Genomic DNA, 27,028 nt, shown 5'->3' with positions numbered 1-27,028 from the left:
TATTCATCCTGCCCATCATCATCCCCTTTCTAGTTGCCATTTTAGTCCTTCACACAAATATATAGACAAACTAAGTGGACATGGCTCCGTAGAGTTCAGGAAAGAAGCATAATTTGAATACTAGTACAGAAACGGAAGTGAACCCAGATGGACATTGTACTCAGCAAGTGTCTTCCCATCGTCAACAAGCTCATTGCCGTCAAATTAAATGTGAGGTTGTCGCCGAACATCTTCACGGAAACACATGATGCATTGTTCTAATCGGCGAGCGTCTGCCCTGCCCACACACAAAGATCGATGATCTGCCTCTGCTGCATGCTCCCGGCCCGTATCTTCGCCTTGACATCGCCATTGCGCATCTTCACCAAATCCCATTATCTGTAAATCATGAGACGAATCTTTTAAGCCTAGTTAGTTCATGGTTGGACAATGTTTATCAAATACAAACGAAAATATTACAGTGTCAAACTTCAAAAAAAATTTTGCATCTAAACAAAGCCTTATTAATTTGCATCCCACTGAGCTTTGGCCTTCAGAAGACTGACGAAATGCCTGATGGCGCAATCAGAATTAAGGTCCAGCACCATAGCGTTCCAAGCACGGCCATCGACCGGTCGCTCGTCAACGCACGTTGACTGACTTGTGGGCCACCCCGTCGCTCCAGCCCCACCACAACACCCCTTTCTTTCCTGAACAAAATTATCCGGTAAGCACGCGCTTCGAACTTTCTAGCAGCCCATCGACGTGGGTGACCCGGCCTGCGTCCAATCACATCACTCCACGTGTCCACCATTCAAGGGGCACACGAGATCCCAGCCCTTGGAGCACGCAGATCTCCCCATCGGACGGCAGAGACCCTCATCCCCGCTCCCGCACCACGTCAAGTCCGCTGGCGTCGCCCATTGAGAAACCGCCACGTGGACAGGATCCAATCGCGGCCGTCCGCTCGTCCACGTGGCCGTATCGCACCCGCGTGGACCGAGCGCACGGGTCTCCTGGCCCCGGCCCGTTTTAAAGGGGCTTTCGTCTCCGGCGCAGAGCGCGACGAACTCATCACTGGTGGTGCTCCGCAGAGTGAAGCGAAGCGAGGCGAGACGACGATGCGCAAGTGGGCGCTCTCCTCCGCGCTGCTCCTCCTCTTCCTCCTCACCACCCTCCCCGACCCAGGCATGACCCCGCGTGCCGGAGATCTCCAGTTTTTTACTTTTCCGTTGATTTTTGTGTGTGTGTGTGTGGTTTGTCGATCCCGGTGTTCTCGAGGCGATTGGTGGCGGATTCCGTGTCGCCCGATCACTAATTAGCTCTGCCCGTCGGCTCATCTTAGTTTCGCGTAGTGTTTCCTGTCCAGTCTGTCTGAATATGAGCACCCTGTGTGATGGATCGCGCGGTAAATTTCCGACCGGAAGGACACGGTCGTAGCTGCTACTAGATTCGTTGGGGGTAGAGGATGGTGACACTGGATGCGATCTCTGCTAGAAAATTTCATTCCAATTTGTTGCTAGATCTCGTGTTCCGCTAGATGGGGAAGTGAGCGGCCCCTGGTCTTTTCGATCCAATATAATGGCAGGGTTTGTTTCGAGTTCGAGATTGCTGACTAGATCTTCGATTCGTCATGGGGCTCTTCACATTTTTCTTTTAGTTTACTGGTGATGAGCATGTGGTTTGTTCCGTTTGGGGGTTTAATGGGGTTTAGACCTGTAACTTCATCCATTTTTAGCTGTTACCTACATGGATCTTATCTGCGGGGTAAATGTACTGCTCACTTGACTGATCAAGTGCTCCAGTATATCATGCTATTTTTAGTAAATTTGAGGACTCTCTGCACATGTCCCTATCATACTACTCTTGGCGAATTGGTGAATTTAAAGGACCTTCTAGTCTAGTGGCAGCTTTGGTTTCCATTTACTGTGCTGTACCTGCATACCAAAAGCCTACATATAAGTGGAATTTCAATCTTGTACTGACCCTGCCTATTCTGCAGCTAAGAAGCTACAGGTGAATGCCGAGGAGAGCAGCGATGACTTAGCTAACCCACCGAAGGTAGAGGAGAAGCTTGGTGCTGTCCCTCATGGTCTGTCTACCGACTCTGATGTTGCCCAGAGGTGCGCACGGCCTTGTGATCAGTGCTGATTATTACTGCTTTGCCATGTTATCGATACTTTTTATGAACAATATGATTTTGTTGTGTGCAGGGAAGCCGAGTCTATCTCTAGGAAGACTCTCAGGAGCTCAGCCGAGAAGTTTGAGTTCCAAGCTGAGGTGTCCAGACTCATGGACATCATCATCAACTCACTCTACAGCAACAAGGATATCTATTTGAGGGAGCTCATCTCCAATGCCTCTGATGTATGTATTACATCTGATCCCTGTGTTTATTCTTCATTGTGGATGCCCAAAATTAACACTGGTGTTCTGCATGTCTGTAGGCTTTGGATAAGATTAGGTTCCTTTCCCTTACTGATAAGGAGGTTCTGGGCGAAGGTGACACTGCAAAGCTTGAGATTCAGGTACGTGGGATTTCAGTGCGAGAGCCTTTTTTTTTTTGGCATCATATCTTGCTTTAGAATTGGACCTTAAGGCGTCTGGCCTATGCCAATGCAGATTAAGTTGGACAAAGAGAAGAAGATCCTCTCCATTCGGGATAGGGGTATTGGTATGACCAAGGAAGATCTTATTAAGAACCTTGGAACCATTGCTAAGTCTGGAACTTCAGGTATTGTTCCTTCATCTTTCCGTCTGATTACTGCAATCCAATATTTGTTAAATATTATAGGATTACGCTCTCAAATAATTTGAATTGTTTGCCACCTTTGCAGCTTTTGTGGAAAAGATGCAGTCCGGAGGTGACCTCAATCTTATTGGACAGTTTGGTGTTGGTTTCTACTCTGTGTACTTGGTTGCTGACTATGTCGAAGTGGTCAGCAAGCACAATGATGATAAACAGTAAGATATTTTTGTCTGATTTTGTATTCATGTGTTGATTTACCATTGTAGTTGCCTAATGTTATTGCGGTGTTGTACTCTTTTAGATATGTCTGGGAATCAAAAGCTGATGGATCATTTGCTATCTCTGAGGATACATGGAATGAGCCCCTTGGCCGTGGAACTGAGATAAGATTACATCTGCGAGATGAGGCCAAGGAGTACTTGGAAGAGGATAAGCTAAAGGTATCAACACATTCATTTGTCTTTTGTTTGGGTTAATTGACTTATGCCGCAAAATATACAATGGGTACGAGGTAGTTTTTAGCTTGTATGTGTATTTCAACTTGAAGTCCAACAGTGTTATCTGAAATCAACATATTTTATTAGACTTGGACATGACCCCAACAGTGCTAACTAGGAATTTGAATCAGATTTTTTCAGAAGTCAAGTTGTCAATATGTTTTGGTTTTAGAGCAATGGCAGATTGCTTAGCATCTGTCTCTGGCAATAATAGTGCATTCATTAATGATGAGATAATTTTCGTGTTACTGTGTGAGAGCAAGTGAAACATATAGGAGTACCTGTTTGTCCTGTCCACTACTTGGATTTGATACATCGTAATGAAACACATCTCTTATAGACCTTATAAGACAAGTATATCTGTTTGTGCATCTGTAGTTACAAGTGTTTAATTTGAATTCTCCTTTATGCAGGATTTGGTGAAGAAGTACTCTGAGTTCATCAACTTCCCTATCTATTTGTGGTCGACGAAGGAGGTTGATGTTGAAGTGCCAGCTGATGAGGGTGAGACAAGTGATGAAGAGGATTCAAGTAAGTCTTTAGTGAAGTTGTTTATTCTCCTGAGATGGTAGTTATGTGTGTTGGTGCTGACACATCATGTGTTTCTTAACAGCCCCAGAAACTACAGAGGAAGAGACAGAAGAAGATGAAGAGAAAGAGAAAAAGCCCAAGACGAAGACAATAAAGGAGACTACTTCTGAATGGGAACTTCTGAATGATGTGAAGGCTGTATGGCTTCGCAGCCCAAAGGAGGTTACTGATGAAGAGTACTCAAAGTTTTACCACTCACTAGCAAAGGTAAATACTGTAGCAATGAGTTAGTAGTAAATGATTGTTTTTACCAAAGAAAGCTTTGTTTGTGGATCTTATTGACGAAACATTTGTATAACTTAACAATTCTTTTTCAGGACTTCGGTGATGACAAGCCTATGGGTTGGAGCCACTTCACTGCTGAAGGAGATGTTGAGTTCAAAGCTTTGCTCTTCATTCCTCCGAAGGCTCCACATGATCTCTATGAGAGTTACTACAACAGTAACAAGTCAAACCTCAAGCTGTATGTTAGAAGAGTTTTCATCTCTGATGAATTCGATGACCTTCTTCCGAAGTATCTCAGCTTTTTGAGGGTACTGTATTACTATTTCAAGCAACACATACTATTCAATTCAATCCATTGATACAGCATACAAAATCTTACAGTAATTTTGTCTTTAGGGTATTGTTGACTCAGACACACTGCCCCTGAATGTGTCACGAGAAATGCTTCAGCAACATAGCAGTCTCAAGACCATCAAGAAGAAGCTGATCCGTAAAGCTCTTGATATGATTAGGAAACTTGCTGAAGAAGACCCTGATGAGTACAGCAACAAGGATAAGACAGGTAATGGGGTTTTCTGCAATGAATGCAAGTTATATACTCATGATTACAATACTAAAAAAAATCATCTGTAATCAGATGAAGAGAAAAGTGAGGTGGAAGAGAAGAAGGGCCAGTACGCCAAGTTCTGGAACGAGTTTGGCAAATCAATCAAGCTGGGTATCATTGAAGACGCAACTAACAGGAACCGCCTTGCAAAGCTTCTTAGATTTGAGAGGTTTGTCCTCTCTTATTCTTTTCCAAACATTGTCTTGAATTGTATGTTTTGGGAAAAAGAAAACTGATCTTATATTTGCTTGCCTCAGTTCCAAGTCAGATGGCAAACTTGCCTCCCTTGATGAGTACATTTCAAGGATGAAGCCAGGGCAGAAAGACATCTTCTACATCACGGGAAGCAGCAAAGAACAGCTGGAGAAGTCTCCATTCCTTGAGAGGCTAACCAAGAAGAATTACGAGGTATGTTGCTGATCTTGATGTAAAATAGTTATCCAGTCTGGAGTCAAGACTGGGGCACTTGTTTTGTCCCTTTTAGTTTTGCTTTTTCGTTGGGGTTTATAGTTTGGGATCTTGATACAACAGCTTGTGAACTAAAGCTGCCCCTGTTTTGTTTTGCAGGTTATCTTCTTCACTGACCCTGTGGACGAGTACCTGATGCAATACCTGATGGACTACGAGGACAAGAAGTTCCAGAACGTGTCAAAGGAGGGCCTCAAGCTGGGCAAGGACTCGAAGCTCAAGGAGCTCAAGGAATCGTTCAAGGAGCTATCCGACTGGTGGAAGAAGGCTCTGGAGAGCGAGAACGTGGACTCGGTTAAGATTAGCAACCGGCTGCACAACACCCCCTGCGTCGTCGTCACCTCCAAGTATGGGTGGAGCGCCAACATGGAGAAGATCATGCAGGCGCAGACCCTGTCGGACTCGAGCAAGCAGGCGTACATGCGTGGCAAGAGGGTGCTCGAGATCAACCCCAGGCACCCCATCATCAAGGAGCTTCGTGACAAGGTCGCCCAGGACAACGAGGTACCTTACCTAATTACCTTCACTTCCTCGTAAGAGCTTTACATACAAACCGTGATGGGAGGATGAATCCATGCTAATTGGTCGATGTTAATTTGTTTGCCTGTTGATGCGATGGAAACAACAGAGCGAAGAGCTGAAGCACACGGCGAGGCTGGTGTACCAGACGGCCCTGATGGAGAGCGGGTTCAACCTCCCCGACCCCAAGGAGTTCGCGTCCAGCATCTACAAGTCGGTGCAGAAGAGCCTGGACCTGAGCCCCGACGCTACCGTGGAGGAGGAAGACGAGGCCGAGGAGCAGCCCGAGATCGAAGAGAAGGAGTCCACCAAGGAGGAGTCGGAGCCGTCCTACGACAAGGACGAGCTGTAGGCGTTGTCTCGTCTGCCGGATTTGTGTTTGAAGTCTAGCTAGCTCCCGCTTAGGATGATGTGATATTGGGGAGTTCCACTCACTGCCAGTGTTTAGGAATGTGATGTTCTGAGGGACGACGCCCATTTTTCCCATGCAACGTGATACGGGATTTTTGTCTGTCTTTGTACCTATACAAACTTTAGTTCAGCCTAATTAGTGGTTTGCATTTACCTTACCTTGCCATCCCACTCCGTCTGGTGTGGTCAGGTGAACTATCTCTGTCTGGTTACTGAGCTGACCGATAGAGTGGCGCACCAAATTTATTTATACTCCCTCCGTTCTAATTTAAGTTCTTAACTTTTATTCAGGTACTAAAAACATGAAGCCATATTAGTTAAATCGTCATGACTCATAGATCTATATGTTACTTGTTGCAAGTTTGATGTTTGCGGGTATTTTGGTATCTCTTAATCATCTTTTGCTGCTCTGTAAACTCTTGGATGCTGTATTTCTGTTGTTTTTAATGGAAATGGAGAGGTTTCTCGTAAAAAAAAAAGTTAAATCGTCATGTCACATATTTTGATTGTGTATTTGTATATGCTAATTTTGATATTGTAGCTGCTAACATGTTTTACTATAAATCTGGTCAAAATTTGATAAGCTTGAAACCGAAAAAAATAAAAAATGGCATCATTTAGAACAGGGTACCAAGAAGTACTAAGGCCTTGTTTAGTTTCAAAAAAATTCAAGATTCTTCGTCACATCGAATCTTGCGGCACATGTATGGAGTATTGAATTTAGACGAAAACAAAAAGTAATTACACAGTTTGCCTGTAAATCGCGAGATGAATCTTTTAACCCTAATTAGTCCATGATTGGACAATATTTACCATAAACAAACGAAAGTGCTATAGTACCCAAAATCCAAAATTTTTACCAACTAAACAAGGCCTAACTTGTTGAAATATGAGGGATCTTTTCCTAACAAAAAGGGTCCCCTCGCTTCAAATAGTAATATTTAGCAAACAAAAAAAATATTTGACTCAATCTACTAAAATACCAACATGTGTACACCGCACCTTTCAACTCTTTGATCGAACTTTCCTAAAAAAAAAAACTCTTTGATCGAACTAGTAACTAGCTAGTTTCAAAAAAAAAAAAACTAGTAACTAGCTGTTCAACTCCTGTCACAGTAAAAAAAATTCCTGCCGCAGTAAACAAAAAAAAATTGTCTCGTCCAAGCATGCCAATTGGCAAGGTAACCATCATAGCCAGTACGTAGGCGATGATTGTTGGGATCAGATCACCACCACCATCGCCACGGCATCATCGCCGAGAAGACGACGACCGTCTGCAGGAGCGCCGCCACCGCGTTCCTCGTCGTCGTCAAGCTGCCTGCTGCATCTCCAGAGAACTCCAACGTTGAGGGCGGCAGGCCTGCCGCCTCGGGATTCCCGCCGGATTTTAGGCTGCATCGACCAGGTCGGAAGCACCGTGGCAATTAGCTAAGCTAATGCATGCAATGCCTCCGTCCAAAAAGAAAGAAAAACACCTCTCTTTGATAGTCAACTAATCTTTGACCAGTTATATAAAGTAATATAAATATTTAATGCGCCAAATAAGTAGGTTAATCGTACAATGTATTTTTATTATATAGCTATAAATGCTGATAATATATTTGTTTATTTTTAAAAGGTAATTAAATTTGAAACTAATCTGATTAAAAAACGAGATGTGCAGTGGTATTGAAACAGAGAGGGTAAAGACAAATGAGCATTGCTGCACTGTATCGAAGACTTTGCCAACGCAATTGGTACGGCTAATCTAGGATAAAATAACGACTAAAGATTTGCATTATGATCATGACTGTGCGATGGCATGTAAACGCACGACGGCCCTGACCTGGCCCTATCACGTCAACACGATGCCTCCTTTTAAATTTTTATTTTATTTAAGTAATTTGATTGAAACAGGCGATCGCAAGCAAAATGATTGAGCTGAAAACTAGCAAACAACTTGCTTCTCACCCAACCAACCAATCGGTCGATCGATCGGATGAACAAAGGACGTAAAATCGCGCGTCGATCAGACTGACTGACCAAACGAGCTGCGGATTTGAACTGATCGTTTAACTTTTGCTTCGTTTTCAAACACCATTTTTAAAATTTCCTCGTGATAGTTTTCACATAAACCAGTGGCTAAGACGAAAGAAAACGAAAGCAAGCGAGATGCCAAATGGACTTGCCGGCGCCGGCGACGAAAACGCGCTGAGGGATATCGCATCGCGTGCACGGCGCGGGTGTGTTACCTGGACGCGTTGGGGCAGAAGACGACGTCGTAGCCGCCGCCGCCGCCGGCGGCCGCGGCGCAGGTGAAGGTGGACGTGGCGTCGTCGTACGCGTAGCTGTAGGCGGACGGGCACGCGGCCTTGAAGAAGCGGGAGTAGGCCGTGGGCGCGCACGTCGCCGGCGACGCGTACGCGCCGCTGCAGCAGTACTCGGCCGCCGCGAACGCCTCGCACGCGCTCCTGCACGCCACCGCCGGCGCACCCGAGCCGTTGCCCGCGACGCGCAGCTCCGCGGGGCACGCCGCGTTCAGGTCGGCGGCGCACCCCGTGGGCCGGCAGCTCCCGCTCCCGCTGGCGGCCGGGGACGCCCGCGGCGCGACGAGCATGGGCACGTTGAACCCGTCCACAAGGCTCACGTCGTAGAAGTCGTCGTCCCCGCCGGCACCGCCGGCGAGAGTGAGCTCGGCCAGCGTGGCCGGCGGTGCGGCGCCGCGGCCGGAGCACTCGACGGTGCCCGTGCCGCAGTCGGCGGTGACGCACGCGAAGGCGCCCGTGGAGGTGGACGTGGTGCAGAGCGTGCGTGCCCAGATGCGGCCTGACCACGACGCGGCCACGGTCACCGCGGCCGACTGCCCCGGGGCCAGCGCGAAGCCCGTTGTGGACGGCGGCGCCACCCCGGCGTTGGAGAGGATGCCTGGCCACACCGTGTAGCCGCAGCTGTTGGTGATGGTGAACGTCGCGGCGTCTGCTCCTGGTGATCACGATACAATGCACCCGCTGATCAGTAACGCATTGCGACATGTGAAAGAACTTGGAAGAGGAGCACGCGCGCGCTCTGAACATCAAGCAACAGGAGATCAGACGCATGGACCTAAGAGCAAGTGAAAATTTTGATCATTGACTCAGGCAAGAAGGAAAAAAGAAACTCCATGTAAACTAGTAATAAAACAAGAAACAATTCGAACTGAAATCGTTCTAGCTTGACTCTGAGAAATTTAGTGGTTACCTTGGAGAAGTAATGTGAAGCAGCAGATGCAGAGAAGAGGGAGAAGTGCTCCCATGGAATCGGAGGAGGAAGGGATGAAGAAGACAGGTGCAAAATTCTATCTTGTTGAGTCATGACATGCATGGATGAATGTGGTAACTGAGATATCATACAACTAACTGTAGCATCCAGCAGTATCAATATTAAACAAATCCAAGAAAGGTTCATGCACGCTTCAGTTTGCAGCATAAACAAATCCCAGTGTCAGTCCTGAAAACTGAAGATACGTTGCGTCGCAGGAACAGGAGATACGTTGCAGAAACTGGGGGAGTTGCAGGTAGGCCAGCGAATCATCCAACGCCTGGTCCGGCATGTAAACATGCATGTGGACCTGCAGATGGCAACGCCATGTGTATTCAGGTCAGGTAAGGTGAGCTGCTCTGGTCGGAATTCACCTACTAGTCTTGTTGCTCCCCGACGAGATGGACCATCCTCCTTCCATCCATCCATGTGGTCATGTGATGCGATGTCCGTGGCTAGCGGTCAGCGGCGGCGCCGTATCATCGGGCGTCTTCATGTGGCCTTTGCCGGCCGTTAGGAGGCGGCGGCGGCGCGGTGCCATGCCAAGTTGCCAACCGCCAGGAACCAAACTGAACGTGGGAGGGAACTCCCGGAGCATCCAAATTGTCTGTCTGTTGCGTTGCGGAACCTGAGCCATCAGAGAATTCGCCATCATCAGACTGTAATGTTTTGGAGGAAGTACACTAAACACAAGTTCATTATTTTATTTGTTTTTGACGTTAACAAATCCCATTATTATCGTTATTCATTACAAGTATGGGCAAATGATGAATAATGTGCTGACGATCAGCTAGCACTGGCATGCACTAGCAGTGTCTCTGTGGGATGACGAGGTGTCCGGTCATGTGCCAGCTCTGTCCACCGTCAGAATGCATATACGGGCACGCCGGCTTGTAGCTGCGAGCTGTAGTGTGTGACGCCACCAGCAACTTCCACGGAGCATTCGGGTCGTCAATGGCGAACTGGGTCCACACCGGCGTGGCGTACTCGTAGCGGCTGTGCGTGACGCGGTGAAACTTCTGGATGTCCTTGTTCTTGTCCATGTCGACGGGGTCGATGTCGAACGAGAAGATGTCGCCGTAGGGCCTGACGGAGTGCAGGAACATGGGCATGGAGATCGGCTCCACGGACACCGCGGCGAGGTCGGCGGTGACGACGATGCTCCTGCCGTCCGGGCTGAACATGGGGTGGTTGACGTGGCCGAGGCCGGCCACGTTGGTCGGCACCGGTGGCGGCAGCGCGCTCGTCATCACCCTGACGACGGCCTTGGGGCTCGCCGGATTCACCAGGTACACGCCGAAGTAGCCGGGGTCGAGGAAGTTGTCCGTCTTGGGCGCGCCGTCCGGCTTGTGGCGTGAGGACGAGAAGACGATCCAGTCGCCGCTGGGCGACCACTGGCAGTGGGTGTCGGTCCAGTCGCCGTCGGTCAGCCGTGTCACTCCGGCAGACTCCCCTTCCATGGCGTCCTCCATGATGTACAGGTTCTTTTGCCTGAAACCTCCCGGCGGCGGCGGCGGCGCGTCCTTGGTCGACCTGAACACGATCTTGGTCCCCGCCGGGTTGCTGCTCGGGAAGGCGTTGTTGAAGCCTCCGGCGGTGAGCTTCCTTAACTGCCTCTGCGACTCGTCTCCCGACGCGTTGAAGATGGCGTGGATCTCCAGCCGGCTGTCGGCGCTGAACGCCGGGCCGACGCAGACGTACAGCACGTCCTTGTCCGGGTCGTGGTTCCACGCCGTCGAGAAGACACTGTTCGGCCTTCTCCACTGCCAATTTGGTCGCATGCATCGACGAACCAGAACGAAATTACTCCTAAACTGCTAGCTGCTGCTAGCTCAAATGAAATCAATTGAAAATCTCTGAATTCTGATGCCATGGACTATAGTCTATACCTCCCAGACGACACGCAATCCTCGTGGTTCGTCGGCGACCCACACGGCCTTGAACTCGTTGTCAACGAAGGCGAGCTTGGAGCCGTCGGAGGAGACGGTGGGGAAGACGCCGGACACCCTGAACACATCCACGTCCTTGTGCACCGACTGCAGCTTGTCGAAGCTCCTCGCCACGTTGCTTTTCCCAGTCTGGCTTGCAATAATAATTCATGCAAATATACTCCATAAGCTACCAACAAGATCCATCTGATGAATACTTATGATGATCGTCGGCTACCTCCTCCAGCAGCCTCTCGGTTGTGGCGCGGTGGTAGCCGATGCAGGCGCCGCCATGGAGCACGAAGGGGTTGTAGTGGTCGGCCTTGGGCCACACGACCTGGGTGATCTTCACTGACGGCTGCTGGGTGCCGCCGGGGCCGGGGACGTCGAAGATCTCGATGTGGCGGAACATGTCCGCGTCGCGCGCGCCGCCCATCTGGTTGGTTCTCTGCCGGATGGTGGCCACGGCCACCTTGGTCTCGCTGATGGCCGCCGGAGTCATCGCGTAGATGTTCCCCGGCGTGACGGGCTCCGTGCGGCCGGCGGCGATGTCGTAGCGGTACACGCCCCAGTGCGGCGTGAGCCTGTCGCTGTCGGGGTCGTCTTTCTTGTCCACCGCTCTGTGGAAGAAGATGACGTTGTCGCTGCCCCACGACGGCCAGCCGGCGTCCTGGATGCACACTGCCCGGTCGTCCAGCGGCTTGCCGCCGCCCTGCGCGTTGCGGTCCACGTTCATGATCATGACCACGATGTCGGTCTTGAGGTGCTCGATCTCGCCGCTCCATTTGTTGTCGCTGAACTTGGCCACGGCCACCCTCTTCCCCGACGGCGACACGGCCGGGCTCAGATCGTACTCCCCGTCTGGAGTGAGCCTCACCGTCTCGCCGGTCCTGAGGTTGGTCCGGTACACCACCGTCCATGGGGTGCGCCGCTTCTCCACCGGCTTCTTGGTGGAGACGTAGACGATGCAAGGGTCGTCGGCGGCGTCGGGAGCCAAGCCGCCGCCGAAACAGCCGCTGTCCTCCATGCGCACGCCGCCGAAGGTGTCGGCGCCGTAGATGTCGGCCAGGCTCAGCACCTTCACCTTGCCGTCGAAGCGCAGAGCGACGTGCAGCGTCTCCAGGCCCTCCTCCCTCTCCGAGACGAAGACGAGGCCGGTGGCGCGGCCCGTGTCCACGTCGTCGGCGGTGGCGCCACACTCGGCGGCGAGCTCAGGTTTCTTGGCGATGAGCGCCTTCAGAGCCGCCGCCGGGATGGGCCGGCCGTTGTGGTTGTAGGAGACGCCGTCGGAGAGGTGCACCTCGTCACTGCCACCACCGGTTGGCGGGATCGGGCACGAGAAGATGTCCCATTGACATGGTGGCCTGTACGAGGCGAAGGCAGCGATGCTGCCGCGGCCCATTCCGGCGGCCGGTCCACACAGCAGGGAGTAGTTCTAACTGGATGTGCTGCCGTACCGACTTGCTGTACTACAAGTAATAAATAGCTTCGCTACAAGAGCTAGCAACTCCCTCCATTTGTTTTTACATGTCATATTGGGTTTATCTTAAATCAAATAATTCTAACTTTGACCCTTAATTATATAGATTAATAACATAATTTATGTTTTCAGATTCACAATGAGAAATACTTCCATAGTATATAGTTTACATCTAAATTTCATAGATTTTCTAAAATCGATGACCAAAGTTAGGAATATAACGAAAACCTACTACAACATGTAAAAACAAATGGAGGGAGTACTCCGTATTTGTAGTTCAGGATTTTGCACATCAATTGACTCTACTCAAATATAAGGGGATCCACATTTTTCCTAAATCAAACGGTGTTAACTGACCAAAATAATAAAAAAAGAACAATATAATAGTTACAAATCAAATCAACAATACGTTATAAATTTACATTTTGATGCTATATATAGCTATCTCTTGATCTAGAGCTGATCTCATGTATATATTAATACACTATAATATTGCGTGAGGTTGTTATATAGTGCCATTTATATTATGAGCTATAATAATGTAATAATTAGATAAGTTGCCCTCACAAAACTATAACCTATTTGGTTGGTTTGCAAAGTGAATCCATTCCGCATAGACTGGTAAAGCGTGTTTGGTTCAGGAGTCAGTCCATTCCAGGATAAGTACCTCCAGCATGGATCCACTCTTGCTAGGATCCGACATACACTTAGGCCTTGTTTAGATATACCTAAAAACCCAAAGCTTTACAAGATTCCTCATCACATCGAATCTTGCGGCACTTGCATGAAACATTAAATATACATAAAAAAGATAACTAATTGCATAGTTTATCTATAAATCACGATACGATTTTTTTAAACCTAGTTACTCTATGATTGAACAATATTTGTCAAATAAAAACAACAGTGCTACAATGTCAAAATTTAAAAAGTTTTTGGATCTAAAGAAGGCCTTTGGATTACCTCGCTCGGACGGACGATGGACAGAATCATCATTTGATGATTTTTGAAGGAAGCGGTCGACCATGCATTTGTACTAGGGCCTTGTTTAGTTTCCAAAATATTTTATAAAATTTTTCATATTCCTCGTCACATTGAATCTCGCGGCACATGAAGCACTAAATATAGATGAAAGAAATAACTAATTAAATAGTTTATCTGTAATTTACGAGACGAATCTTTTGAGCCTAGTTAGTTCATGATTGGACAATATTTACCAAATATAAACAAAAGTGCTACTATTCATATTTTAGAAGGCTGCATCGAAACAGTGAAAGCCCTAGTTTGGTTTTGGATAATTGATAAAACCCTAGTACTAACCTCTATACTAAGTGTGTGTAGACTTAATGAGGTTGGTACATGCCAAGTGATGGAGCAGGTGATGATCATGGTGATGATGGTGATGACCACAAGCAGGGTTCAAAATTTCGGCGAAATTTCGCCGAAATTTCGCGAATTTCGGTAATTTCGGTGGTGGCCGAAAGAAAAATCCGAAATTTTATTATATACTAATACATGTGCTATATAACTTTACACTCATATTTTCTATTGTTTATATTGCATATTCTTCTATTCAATAGATGTGTAATCATAAATCATATTGATACTTGTTTAGATCTATTTTTTTAAAATAAAAGCATACTTCATGTGCTAGTCTCTAAAAAAATTTCGGCGAAATTTCGGCCGAATTTCGCGAAATTCGGTAATTTCGGTGGTGGCCGAAATTTTTGCGATAACGAAATTAAAAACCTTGACCACAAGATGATCAAGTGCTCAACTTGGAAAAGAGAAAGAGAAAAACAAAACCCTATGGAAATCAAGGCAAAGGTATTGGTTAGGGTTTTGGTTTTGGTGATCAAGACACCATAGGGGGTGTGATCACATTCAGGATAGATAGCCGTACTATAAAGAGGAGAATTCTTTGGCTAAACGGTTATCAAGTGCCACTAGGTGTCATTGTTCATGTGCATGCATTTAGAACCTAGTGAGCTAACTTAACTCCTTCAAAGAAAATATTTGTGAAAATACTAACACACGTGCACACTTGTTGGTTTACACATTGTGGTGTTGGCACACTTTGAGAAGGAGGTGGAGTTTGAAGGGTAGAGAGAGGATGGGTTCCTCTCTCCCTCCCGCCGAGCTTGCGAGGCGGGATTCGGCGCTTTTGAGAAAATGAAGTGCATATTTTCTATTGCGCCGGTGGGAATTTTGGAGAAGTCGCGGGAGTGTTTCTCGTTGAGAAAACACTCACCGGACGCTGGCTTCTGGAGCACCGGACGCTGAGTCTGAGGGTCGGGTGCAGACAGTGCCTGGCCCAGCTAGGGTAAGGCACCGGACGCAGGCCTGTGCGTCCGGTGGTTAGCGTCCGGTGTGCGGGCGTTTTGCAACCCTCTCTGCGCATGGGTCCGGTGAGCACCGGACGCTGCCGGTGCTTAGCGTCCGGTGACCTGCAGGTTTGCGGAACTCTCTGCGCATGAGTCCGGTGTGCGCCGGACGCGTCTGGTGTGGACTTGCAGAGCGTCCGGTGCACTGCAGGTGACCGTTAGACTCTGACACGAGCGTTTCAAAAGACGACACGTGGCTGACGTTGGAGCACCGGACGCTGGTGTTGAGCGTCCGGTGCCCCTTTAAGAGCGTCCGGTGACCCCGAGTTTTGCCCAGTGAAAGAGCCAACGACTCTATTTGTTTGAGGGGTCTATAAATATGTGTTTGGCCGGCTTGGAGCTCACCCTCTTGGCATTCTAACATACTTGACATCCTTGTGAGCCTAAGCAAACACCTCCCACTCATCTCCTTCATAGATTATACATCTTTGTGAGATTGGGAGTGATTCCAAGTGCATTTGCGTGAGTGATTGCATCTAGTGGCACTTGGGGATCGTTCTAGCTGCGGTTTTCTTGTTACTCTTGGTGGTTGCCGCCACCTAGACGGCTTGGAGCAGCGGAGGAGCATTGGCACGAGTTGATGATTGTTCGTGGCCATCTACTGGTGATTGTGAGGGGTCTTGTACCTTCCCCGGCGGAGAGCCGAAAGGTAACTCTAGTGGATTGCTCGTGTCATTGAGTTACCTCGCTTGTCGGTAGGTTCTTGTGGTGTCCTAGTGAGGACGAGATTCGTGCTACACCTCTTAGCCACCGAACCACCAAGTGTTGGTCGACACAACGGGGACGTAGCGTGCCGGCAAGCACGTGAACCTCGGGAAAAAAATCTTGTGTCTCCATTGTGTTTGTTGATTGGATTTCTCCCGGTGATTGGACTTCATAATATTGTGATTGGTTCATCCCCTCTACGTGGTGGTATAAAGATCAAACTCTCTCTCTTACTTTCTTGCAAACTAGAGTAGCTTACTTCTTGTATAGAAACTTTAGGTAGTTCTCTAGTGTAAGTAGAGACTTAGTTCTTGTGTGCATAGTGATCATAGCAACTAGAATTGTTGGGTAGGTGGCTTGCAAACACCCCATTAGAGCTAGATCAAAAAGCTTCGTTTTGTTATTTACTAACCTCTTGCTCGAGTGTTTTTGTAGAATTTTTTAAATAGGCTATTCACCCCCTCTAGCCATATTAGGACCTTTCAAACAGTTCTATCATGGACGAATTGTTGACGCGATTGCAAGCCGAATTTCTCAAGTAGGCTCAGATTTTGGAATAAGATGATTCAACCAAACATGCTGTAGTCCACAGTAGTTTGTGCGACAGACAAAATATCAAAAATTAGACGGTCATTGTCGGAGTAAGACACGAAGTGAATGTTTAATTATGCCTGTCAAGTCAAGTCAAGGAATAGAAATGTTTTGTCCCCTTCCTATTATATTAGCATAAAAAAAAACTACCCCTCCAACCTCCCGTGACCGACCCGTGGTCATCCACCTGCCCAAAATTGTATTTTTTTAGACCTTGTACAGACATAGACCCGTAAATGTACGTATGCACATTCTATTTCTTTGAACACCACAACACAAGCATGTACACTGTCTTTCCATGAGTAGCATAAGTCTTGAGATTAATGAAATCTTGAATTGACGAAGGTGAGAACTTAAGCTTAGGTAGGCATATTTTACCATAAAAAATTAACCAATTGAGTTAGACTTACTCCCTCCGTCCACGAAAGAGTCAATTTCTAGAGTTGTCCTAAGTTAAACTTTTTAAACTTTGACCAAATTTCTAGAAAAAATTGCTAAGATTTATAGTATCAAATTAGTATTATTAGATTCATCATAGAATATATTTTCATATAATGTATATTTTATATTATAGATGTTGTTACTCTTTCCTATAAAATTAGTCAAACTTTAAAAAGTTTGACTGGCACGGATCCTAGAAATTGATTCTTTCGGAGACGGAGGGAGTAGTTCACAATAAAATCACATTTGAGTTCGGAAAATTACACGATAATGGTGGAATCAAAGCAAAAGCCTACTTGTAGCACTTCAAGGGCTTATAAGAAGTTGCGCTTGAGTTTACATGCATGTCAGATCAAATAGTCTATCTGTTTTAAATTATAAGTTAGTTTAGCTTTTCTACGTACATCATGTATGCATCTAGACTTATCAAAAAATAATGTATTTAAAAAGCAGAACGACTTATAACATTGAAATAGAGAGAGTAGAAAATGACGCGGCACTTCGTGAGCACCGCTAGGCGCCAGGTCAAATTTGAGTTTATATGTTAGAGAAAAGATATTGAAAAATAAGACGGTCATAGTGCAGGACCAAGGTAGGAGGTAAATGTTTATTGTCTATCAAAGAAAAAAAATAAGCCCTATCGACTATAAAGAGGACCCACACGGTGATGATGAAACCGGTGTGAAAGCACGAGCATCAATAAACTCTTAGAAAATGACACAGTGGCGATGGAATTAGGGCAATTAAGTTTCCATAATAGACAAATCTATTTCAAAATGACGCGGTGATTGTTGGACCGGCCAGTCCATTGTGTCAGCAGGACAAGAGGTAAATGTTTATTATATATGTCTATCTCTATCATCAATCAAGGGATAAATAAAAAAGAGTCTTGGCAGCATAAAAAAATCGCCCCTCCAACATCTAGTGATCCCCATCGTGTTTCCTGCCCGCATTGACCTCACCTCCCCTTCCTATCCGGCCCTTAGACTAGTTTTAGTGAATGTTTCATCAAAAATTCATTTGCATTTAATAAGTTGCAACGTAAGTGTCTTTTATAAAGTGACAACGTTTTTAAAATGAGAGAGAGAAAATGTAAATTTTATAAAGATGAAACTCTTTTCACACGATTATCAATTCTCTATAAATCATGAAGTTAAATATCGATGACATGATATCTTTGAAAACAATGCTACAAAACTCACTGCGATTGGCCTTAAAAGAGTATGTCGAATGTCATGTTTCACTACTACTCAATCCATCCCAAATTGTAAGTCATTTGACTTTTTTAATATCAAGTTTGACCACTCGTCTTATACAAAGTTTTGTACAAAATATCACTTTTTTTGTTGTGTATTGGTTTATTAATAAAAGTTCTTCAAGAATAACTTAAATTTGACAATATTTGTACAAATTTTTTGAATAAGACGAGTGGTCAAACTTGAGGTAAAAAAAGTCAAACGACTTACAATTTGGGATGGAGGGAGTACTTGAGTTCTTGTGTCAAACAAAAAAAAAATGAAAAATAAGGACATCCTAGAGTAGCTATTTGGGAATCATTGAGGACACCCTAAGTATATTATTTCATGTTTCAATAGATAAGAGAGAAAAATTAATTATCTCTTGATCAAAAGCTAATCTTATATTTACACTATAATATTATTATATGTGAAATTGTTATATAGCGCTATTTATATTTATAAGCTATATGCTAAAATGGTAGTATTATTAAAGAAGTTGTCTTAAAGCTACTAACTATTTTATATTGTCGAGGGTGTCATTAGAAAATTACAATCGGACTGCTGGTCAGGCATCGCAAGGAATCAACTCGTCGATCGGTTTTATGAACGACTTCACTCCAGAGATTAGTTGGCTGTTGGTTCGTGGACATGCGCTGCACTGGAACAATTGTACGATGGATGAGTTGATGTCACGATCAATGCAAACCAAATGCTATCTCAACTAGGCTTGGATCACAATCTCGTGTGCTAGGAGGGGGGTGGGTTGTGTTTGAGATCGGCAACTTCGGGTTGTCGTGCTCGCTTTGTTTTCGATTTTGTTGCTTTAAACTCTATTCTGCTTAATGAAACATGCGCATAGGCGTGATCGAAAAAAAACTAAGCTTAGATTTTAAATTAGATAATTCCAAACTTGATATAGACCAAACATGTTGTTAGTCCATAATAGTATGCATGACTGACAAAAGATATTGAAAAATAAGACGGTCATTGTGGGTGCAAGACGATAAGTAAATGTTTATGACTGTCAAGTCAAGTCAAGGAATAAAAATGTTAAATGTGTCCCTCCTATTGAAAAATAAGAGGTAAATAAATGTTTATATATGTCCATCTCTATTATCAATCAAGGGATAAATAAAAATGAGTCTTGACAGCTCCAACATTACATGAGCCCCATCGTGTCCACCTGCCCACATTGACCTCACCTCCCCTTCCTATCCGGCCCTTAGACTAGCTTTAGTGAAAGTTTCATCAAAAATTCATTTGCATTTAATAAGTTGTAATATAAGCTTTTTTGTTGAGCATGACTTTGATTCTTTTATAAAAAATGTTTTATTCAAAAGTGATATATGTATATATTTTTGAAAGTATATTTCAAGACAAATCTATTTATATGGTTTTCACATTTCCAAACTCAACAATTTAAAAGTTATTCATGAGTTATATTCCATATGTTTAACCGAAGCCTTATCCAAAACAAGATCTTTTAGAAAATTAGAGGGAGTATTGATCAATTACGGTGGAACCAAAGCATAGGTGAACCCTTCACGGGATTGGAAATTGTGCTTGAGTTTTATTAGACAAACACTGATTCTGCCCCCAAAATATTTGACCAATTTAAATTTTCTCGTAAAATATTTAACATTGTCACTGCTCAATATCCTTTTTTTTTCTTAGTATATATTTTTTCCTAGTCCATCTCTATCTCTATTTCTGTTTCTCTCTCTTCTTGTTATTTTCTTTTTTAATAAGGGATATAAATATCCGGCCTCTACATCCAGGGATGTACACAACCAATTATTACAAAGTTTTGGATAAAAAGATAGAGCAAACATGGTCGTAAAACAAATGACCATGGTACTAAAGCAAACAATATAAATGTTTCCATCCTTTATTAGATATCTCTAAAGCAAACATCTCTAATTTCTTGCTTATCGCTGAGAGGATGTCTTTACTTGCTCATCACGCTGCAGCGGGGCTCAGAAACGAAGCCAAAATGCTCCCCTGAAAATAACCTGCATAATAGAGTTAGTTTTGAGTTTGTTAAAAATAACATCATCCCGGCATCTTTAAATAGCCCAGCATATAGCAGCCACCCCAACCCAGATCAAACTTCTAAGCTTCTTATGCTGATTATGAAGCCAAGTACCAAACATATGGCTAATAGATCTAGGCGGGGTTAAATTAGTAGAAAAAAAAATTATCCTCCAATTTTTTTTGGTTAAGGGACAATCGATGAATAAGTGTTGGATTTCTTTTGGCGAGGTTATCCTTGGTTAGGACAACTCCTTTTTGAAGGAACCGAAGAAAAATTTTGATCTTTAGAGAAATTTTAATTTTCTAAAGTTTCTTATGGAGGAATGGTGTTTGCCTATAAGTATAAGATAGAGATAAGCGGACAGAAATATATCTTCTCATTGTTTTTTTCGCGAGCTGGAAGTCCATATACCTTTTCACTTCTATATAATTTCTGTGTCAAACTTATACAACATTAAATATTTTAGGATAGGAGTAGAAGAAAACGACGTATTGATGGTACGGTGGGAACAGAGCAGAGGTGCAACACTTCGTTCACACGCGGCACCGGAAGTCACGTCTGAGTTTCCATGTCAGACAAAAGATGATGTTGAAAAATAAGACGGTCGTAGCTAGAGTAGGATCAAGGCAGGAGGTAAATGTTTATTGTTTATCAAAGAACAAGAAATGTTTAGCCCTATCATCAGTATACAAAAAACCAAAAAGACCGTCCTGGATCCTGATATATGTATATATACATGTGCAGCCATTACTGGTGCTACCAAGCTGTGAACCTGCAGATCCCGAGCTGCCCGCTGCTTATTAGAGCTGCCAGTGCCGGCCGCAGCAGGAAGCCAGGAACGAAGTCGTCGGCGCCCAACAAGATGTTCAACGACGATGAAGAGCCTATCGCTCCTGCTTCGAATGCAGGTATGCATCATGCGTTACTTCAGGTTCAGAGATTAGATCGATTGTTGCTGCGAAAACTTCAAATGCTTTTTTTCCCAAGAATTAATCAGGAGCGAGGCACACCACCTGTTAACATCATCAATTCTCATATAGTATTTCGAATGCCTGAGTTTTTGTTAAGACAATAGCAAATTAATCTTATCATCATTTGACTAATTAAATTTTATGTTGTGCAGGGAAGCAAGTGCGTGGGTTCAGCGACGTGGGGAAAGCATCGGTGAAGCCCTACTACCCGAAGGAGGCACCCCTGGGAGCCAGCACCGTGCGTGTGCTGCTGGACGTGAGCAGCTCATCTTCCACGGCCGGAAGGGCGGCGCTGGACCTTGTCGTGGTGCTGGATGTCAGCGGCAGCATGCGTGACTTCGGCAGGCTCGACAAGCTCAAGTCGGCCATGCGATTCATCATCAAGAAGCTCGCCCCCATGGACCGCCTCTCCGTCGTCACCTTCAACGGCGGAGCCACCAGGGAGTGCCCACTGCGCGCCATGTCCGAGGACGCCGTCCCCGTCCTCACCGACATCGTCGACGGCCTTGTCGCCAGAGGCGGGACCAACATCGAGGCTGGCCTTAAGATGGGCCTCCAGGTCCTGGACGGCCGCCGGTACACCGGTGCCCGCACCGCCGGCGTCATCCTCATGTCCGACGGGGAGCAGAACAGTGGCGACGCCACGAGGGTCCGCAACCCGCAGAACTACCCCGTCTACACGCTCTCGTTCGGCTCGAACGCCGACATGAATCTGCTCCAGAAGCTCGCCGGCGGCGGCGGCACGTATAATCCTGTCCTGGACAGCGGCGGCATGAGCATGCTCGACGTCTTCTCGCAGCTCATGGCCGGACTCCTCACGGTGGTGGTGCGGGACCTGTACCTGATCCTGTCCAAGCCTGCTGCTGTCGTGGTTGCTGCTACCCACCCGGATGACCATGACCTCGACAAGATCGTCAAGGTGGACCCCGGGGATTTCAGGCAGGAGACCGACGCCCAGTCCGGCACGGTCACCGTCAAGTTCGGCGACCTCTTCAGCGGCGAAGTGCGCAAGGTCGTCGTGGAGCTCTCGCTGAGAGAGACGAGCAGCAGCGACTACGACGCGGAGATCCTGGACGTGGAGGTGAGCTACCCCAACGAGCAAGGCGAGAGGAAGAAGCTGGTGGGCCAGACCCTCCACGTGAAGCGCACCAGCACCGCGAGCGACAACGGCGGAACCACGCCGGAGCTGGAGGCGGAGCTGCTCCGGCGGCAGCACGCGGTGTCCATCAGGGCGGCGAGGCTGCTGGCGGACGACGAGAAGCTGGGAGCCGCCAGGGCCAGGCTGCAGAAGGCGCAGCGCGAGCTGGAGGGCGTCCTGGAGGAGACCAACCCCATGGTGGCCGTGCTCAGGACGGAGCTGCAGCAGCTGATGGACTGCATGAGATCAGAGGACCTGTACAAGACGAAGGGCAAACCGTACGCGCTCGCCGTCGAGCTCTCCCACGCGCGCCAGCGCTTCGCCGCCAGGGGTGTCAACGACGGTGTCCGCCTCTTCGCCACCCCCCGCATGGACGCGTATCTCGAGCAGGCCAGGAAGTTCGCCGAGGACCCCAGCGCGCCTCTGCCCACCGCAGATGAGGACGCCGCCGTGGAACCCACCGGCGCAGATGTGGTCGCCGAGGACCCCAACAACGCGCCTCTGCCCGCCACCGGAGATGCGGACGCCGATGTAGAGGTAGAGATCGCCAAGGTCGTGGACGATGCCCCGAGCAAGGTTGTGTACTACATGCAGGTCGCCGTGCTGTTGCTGAAGGGCATCGAGAATATCGTCAAACGCCTCTGGGAACGTCTAGGCATGGCCTAGTAGATCGTCAGCACCTGTCAATGCTGTCAAGTGTGTTTGCTTCTGGTCAGTCTCAGTTACTGTGTTGCTATCAAGTGTGGTGAGTCACTGTCAAATGAATAAGCCTTTGTGGATGGTTGGGTGGTACCTACACATGTACTTCCCCGTTCCGAAAGGGGTACACATTTCATTTTTAGACCGGTCAATCAATGTCAGTTTTAATTAAATTTATAGAAAAATGCTTGTATCCTAAATAAGTTTACTTGTAAAATATATTACATGGTTAATTTAATATTATATACTTACTTCCTCCATCAATATCCATGCTGGTCAATTGAGCTCAAGTATGACTAATCTAATATATGGTACTTATTTTGGGAAATAAGCTTTCACACCACTAGAATCCAGAACCATAATCCAAGAATCTAGATAGGGAGAAATTTTTATTATCTAAAATCCAGATAAGTCTGTTTACTTAAGCTTATTTATCAAATCTGTCAGTCATCAATAATATTTTTTATCTTATAATAAATCAGCGAACAAGCTGTCTGGTTGCCTACTTGGCCTGTGGAGCAGAGGCGAGGCGAGGCGAGGCAACAACGCTAACCACAGGCACACGGAAATGGACGCATAGGATCAGTTGCCTGTGCCAGGCAAATATTTAGGCCACCAAGCGAACAACCCCCTGGCCTCTCAGTCTCAGGTAGTTTGGTTTCAGGCGAACAGCCCCCTGGCCGCTCAGGTAGTTTGGTTTCAGGGTTGGAACCAAACAGAATGGAGGATTGGAGCTGCAGAAGGCAGCCGGCCAAAGAAAGGAGGACATGGCTGCTACATTGACCAAGTTGTTAGTTGGCTTGTACTTTCTCCGTTCTAAATTATAAGAGTCTTAGTTTTTCTATATTCATAACTTTTGCTATATAATAAAAACTATGAATCTAGAAACGCTAAAAAGTCTTATAATTTAAAACAGATGAAGTAATAACCAGACCCCTGTCAAGGCCAGCACTCATCAGTTGCCCATACTTGTGAGCTATAATGGTAGTAATATGGAACTAGCGTTTGTTTGGTCGTTTACCGTCGAAACAAATAGAAACAAAGAACATAGACAAATATCCGTCCATAATTCACATAGAATTGCACGTATTTTACAAGCATAGCAATCACTAGCAGCATTTTAGCAAGTACTAGTAGTACACAAGAGATGTTAAAAATGCCTCTCTTCGTGCAGCTATGATGGCAAGATGGACACGAAGAAAGAGAGGCGTCCACGCGACCCCTGCTCTCTCGGCCCGCAGGCCGCGGCATCCTCATCGCCAGTGGCGCCAAGGCCCACGGAGCCTCCGGCCCATAACGTCCACGATCCAGCTCATGTGGGCCGCCAGGATCGCGATCCGTTCCATTTTCCATGCGGCCCATCTTCAATACGATCCCCGTCGGTCGCAGCTGAGCTGGCCCCGGGCCCGGGGACCAGACCATCGAGCCGCGCTCCGGCGTCCGGCGACTCCACCGGCCGCCGCGCTCGAGCGGAGGGACGCGTGCAGGCGTGGAGCGCCGCACAGCTACGTGGCGATGGTGCTATGCTGCTACTACCAGCACTGGTCGGTCTCCCACCTCCGCGGCCGGAACCCCGACCCGGACCCTGACGGCGCGGCCCAGCTGCCGCTCCGGACCGGCGCGGCGACGGCCACGGCGCGGTCGTAGCGCGCGCGCTCGTCGGGGTCCGCGAGCGTGGCGTACGCGTCGTGCAGGCGGATGAACCCTTCGTCGCCGCGGCCGCCGGCGTCCGGGTGCACCTCCCTCGCCAGGCGCCGGTACGCCGCCTTGATCTCGCACCTGCTGGCGCCGGCCCCGACCCCGAGCACCTCGTAGTGCGTCCTCGCCGCCGACGGAGACGCCACCGCCACCGCCACCGCGGACGCGGACGCGCGCGCCACGCACCGGGCGCCGCGCCGCGCGCCGCAGCTGGGGAACACCGGCGTCGACGCGAGCGACGAAGCCATTATTGTTTCCTTGTCTGTTCGTTCTCGCCTGCCGTGTGTCGGTGGGTGTGTGTGTGGTGTTCTTGGTTTCTTGGAGTGTTTCTTCGTCGTCGTCGAGGAGGAAGGAAGAGTGATGGAGAGAGGATTACGGTGCCGGACTCGGAGGTGCGCCGTGGGATTTATAGGCCGGTGGCGGGGACGAGCCTGTGGTGGCGCTTGCGCGTCCGCCGCTCGATCTTATCCGCGGGAGGATGGAGATGGGTATTCTCTCTCACTCTGCTGACTCATCCAATCCACCAGTGTGCGTCTGCCTGTGCCTGCTGCGTTGGCAGCTGTTGCTTTCGCCATTGGACCCGGCAGCAGCCATCATTGCGGCTTGCCAATTCCCCCCTCGGTCCCTCTAGGAACAGGATAAAGGATGCAACAATGGTAAACTGTTGCTGTTGTTTGCGGTTATCCTCTTCTCCTTTTTTCTTTTCTTTTTGAAGTCGTTGTTTAGGTTGTCTGATGAATTGGAGCTCATCGTCCAGGAAATTAGGAGCACTGACTGCCTAACCTGCTGATTTTGCGGCTTTAATGTCATCAGCTTCCTAATGATTTTCTCTCCTGGAAAAAAAAAGACAGACCCAGTGCCGAAGGCTCTTATATAAGTCGGGTTTGGAAAAGGGCGTAAAATCTGCAAAGAGGCAACTCCAAATCCATAATCTTGTGACTCATAGATACTCTCACCACTACATCATGCCTGCTCTTCATTTTCTCTCCTCGATAAAAATGCATCATGTCTGCCTTCCATTTTCTCTCCTGGACAAGAGTTGGTTTTTTATATATATTTCTGTCAGGCTATAAATTTATGTTTATTTTTTATTGTTCCAAATTTGTTTAGGTGATAATGTTGTTGGTCGGTGTCCATTAGCTTTTCAGATTTCATATGTTGGGAAAAAGGCATGGTTACTAGAGCATTTTAGTTCCTAATTTCTGTTGCACCCACAAGAATTCTCACAGATAGCGTATGCATGCACGGAGGCAGCGGTGAGGCTAGGGGGCTCCAGCCCCCCCCCCCACCCCCCAAACCCACCCCACACACCACACCTTATGATGTATTTGATACATTTCACTGTGGATTGATATTTTCAATATAAGAATACTTCAAGTCATTATATTTTTTCATTGCGATAAGTTATAATAGAGCTAAGTTGATATAGTACTTTTATTCAGCTCCTCCTAAATTTTTTCTAACTTCCTCATTGAGCATATGATATAATGTTTTTTTTTCTCAACAAATAAACATTAGCCAGCTTATCAGCCGAACAGCTTGTATAGTCTCCACATTATTATTGATACGTGTATAAATGGAATGGAAGGAGTGGAAGCCGCAGATCAGTTTGGAGGCAGGTTGCTCTCAGCTGCGCCGTTCCGTTTAGTTTCACATGATTGTGTTGTGCAGTGTAGTACAGTAGCAGAACTTAAACAAACGGGCTCTAAGTCCTCGGCTCCATCTTTCCTTTTCCTGCCATGTGCCATGTTATGCAAGGTGTGGGCAAATTGATGTGCCGACCACCCCGCTCGGACGGCCGCGACGTCGTCGACGGCGACGGCGGGAAGCGTGTGCGGTGCACCGCGCGCGGCGCGGGTCCCTCCGTTCCGCGGCGGAACAGCTGTGTGGTGGAGGGAGCAGCGCTGGAATTGGACGTCGCCGGGAAATCAATAGTGCTAACTAGATTTTAGACATGATGAAGATATTACTTGTCGTATAATATATTATATATTTGTGGATGAACAGTTTCCTTGATGAAAAGAGGATATAAAGTGGGGCCCACCGCTGCCGCTTGTGGGGCTATGGCCGTAGTATTGAGGTCTTGTTTTTAAGATTTTTCGTCACATCGTATCTTACGGCATATGCAGAAACATTAAATATAAATGAAAATAAAAACTAATTATATAGTTTGCCTACAATTTATGAGACAAATTTTTTAAACTTAATTAGTTTATAATTGAACAATACATATTAAATACAAATAAAAATATTACGGTATCCCAAACAAAAAAAAATTGACAACTGAACAAACCCGAGCAAGCAGTGACCAGTGGAGATTTTGATATTTCAGGTACAGCACCGCCGTGATTTGTAGCCTCAGAAATCGTCTTAGGTCCCAAAAAATTTTCAAGATTCT

The 27,028-nt window shown here is 46.9% G+C and overlaps 5 protein-coding genes across 6 annotated transcripts; 2 read left to right on the top strand and 3 right to left on the bottom strand.

Annotated features, from left to right (window-relative positions):
• On the top strand, nt 1,015–6,313 carry LOC8064998 (endoplasmin homolog). Its single transcript, XM_002438985.2, has 15 exons — nt 1,015–1,167; nt 1,982–2,102; nt 2,193–2,346; nt 2,427–2,507; nt 2,602–2,713; nt 2,817–2,943; nt 3,030–3,168; nt 3,639–3,756; nt 3,839–4,023; nt 4,134–4,349; nt 4,438–4,603; nt 4,679–4,817; nt 4,906–5,056; nt 5,216–5,620; nt 5,745–6,313. Exons 1-15 carry the CDS (start codon nt 1,101–1,103, stop codon nt 5,985–5,987), a joined length of 2,424 nt encoding a protein of 807 aa, XP_002439030.2. The 5' UTR covers nt 1,015–1,100; the 3' UTR covers nt 5,988–6,313.
• On the bottom strand, nt 6,806–9,732 carry LOC8064997 (thaumatin-like protein 1b). Of its 2 annotated transcripts, XM_002437554.2 has the most exons (3): nt 9,263–9,732; nt 8,278–9,007; nt 6,806–7,438 (listed from the first exon to the last, which is right to left on the bottom strand). In XM_002437554.2, exons 1-3 carry the CDS (start codon nt 9,315–9,317, stop codon nt 7,273–7,275), a joined length of 951 nt encoding a protein of 316 aa, XP_002437599.1. In that variant the 5' UTR covers nt 9,318–9,732; the 3' UTR covers nt 6,806–7,272. The 2 variants fall into 2 exon arrangements, 1 of the variants encoding a protein (XP_002437599.1); XR_002448457.1 differs by lacking the exon at nt 6,806–7,438 and having other exon boundaries at nt 8,886–9,127.
• LOC8069196 lies at nt 10,000–12,690 on the bottom strand. Its single transcript, XM_002437553.2, has 3 exons — nt 11,489–12,690; nt 11,212–11,400; nt 10,000–11,085 (listed from the first exon to the last, which is right to left on the bottom strand). The coding sequence occupies exons 1-3, from the start codon at nt 12,650–12,652 to the stop codon at nt 10,129–10,131; spliced, it is 2,310 nt and encodes a 769-aa protein (XP_002437598.1). The 5' UTR covers nt 12,653–12,690; the 3' UTR covers nt 10,000–10,128.
• On the top strand, nt 20,771–23,188 carry LOC8064996. The gene is made up of 2 exons (XM_002438984.2): nt 20,771–21,032; nt 21,248–23,188. Exons 1-2 carry the CDS (start codon nt 20,849–20,851, stop codon nt 22,897–22,899), a joined length of 1,836 nt encoding a protein of 611 aa, XP_002439029.2. The 5' UTR covers nt 20,771–20,848; the 3' UTR covers nt 22,900–23,188.
• Nucleotides 23,981–25,109, bottom strand: LOC8064995 (chaperone protein dnaJ 11, chloroplastic). The gene has a single exon (XM_002437552.2). The coding sequence runs from the start codon at nt 24,876–24,878 to the stop codon at nt 24,465–24,467; it is 414 nt and encodes a 137-aa protein (XP_002437597.1). The 5' UTR covers nt 24,879–25,109; the 3' UTR covers nt 23,981–24,464.

This window comes from Sorghum bicolor, chromosome 10 (assembly GCF_000003195.3).
Source record: "Sorghum bicolor cultivar BTx623 chromosome 10, Sorghum_bicolor_NCBIv3, whole genome shotgun sequence".
Classification (NCBI taxonomy): domain Eukaryota; kingdom Viridiplantae; phylum Streptophyta; class Magnoliopsida; order Poales; family Poaceae; genus Sorghum; species Sorghum bicolor.
This window is presented reverse-complemented; position numbering and strand designations above follow the sequence as displayed.

Bases quoted from the DNA above. Each gene is read 5' to 3' on its own strand.
- LOC8064998 (XM_002438985.2), top strand. From the start codon at position 1,101: ATGCGCAAGTGGGCGCTCTCCTCCGCGCTGCTCCTCCTCTTCCTCCTC. The intron at 2,103-2,192 runs GTGCGCACGGCC...TGTTGTGTGCAG, and splicing joins GACTCTGATGTTGCCCAGAG to GGAAGCCGAGTCTATCTCTA. The intron at 2,944-3,029 runs GTAAGATATTTT...GTACTCTTTTAG, and splicing joins AAGCACAATGATGATAAACA to ATATGTCTGGGAATCAAAAG.
- LOC8064997 (XM_002437554.2), bottom strand. From the start codon at position 9,317: ATGGGAGCACTTCTCCCTCTTCTCTGCATCTGCTGCTTCACATTACTT. The intron at 9,008-9,262 runs GTAACCACTAAA...CGTGATCACCAG, and splicing joins CTTCACATTACTTCTCCAAG to GAGCAGACGCCGCGACGTTC. The intron at 7,439-8,277 runs GTAACACACCCG...TGGTCGATGCAG, and splicing joins TTCTGCCCCAACGCGTCCAG to CCTAAAATCCGGCGGGAATC.
- LOC8069196 (XM_002437553.2), bottom strand. From the start codon at position 12,652: ATGGGCCGCGGCAGCATCGCTGCCTTCGCCTCGTACAGGCCACCATGT. The intron at 11,401-11,488 runs GTAGCCGACGAT...ATTGCAAGCCAG, and splicing joins CCGAGAGGCTGCTGGAGGAG to ACTGGGAAAAGCAACGTGGC. The intron at 11,086-11,211 runs GTATAGACTATA...CCAAATTGGCAG, and splicing joins GATTGCGTGTCGTCTGGGAG to TGGAGAAGGCCGAACAGTGT.
- LOC8064996 (XM_002438984.2), top strand. From the start codon at position 20,849: ATGTATATATACATGTGCAGCCATTACTGGTGCTACCAAGCTGTGAAC. The intron at 21,033-21,247 runs GTATGCATCATG...TATGTTGTGCAG, and splicing joins CGCTCCTGCTTCGAATGCAG to GGAAGCAAGTGCGTGGGTTC.
- LOC8064995 (XM_002437552.2), bottom strand. From the start codon at position 24,878: ATGGCTTCGTCGCTCGCGTCGACGCCGGTGTTCCCCAGCTGCGGCGCG.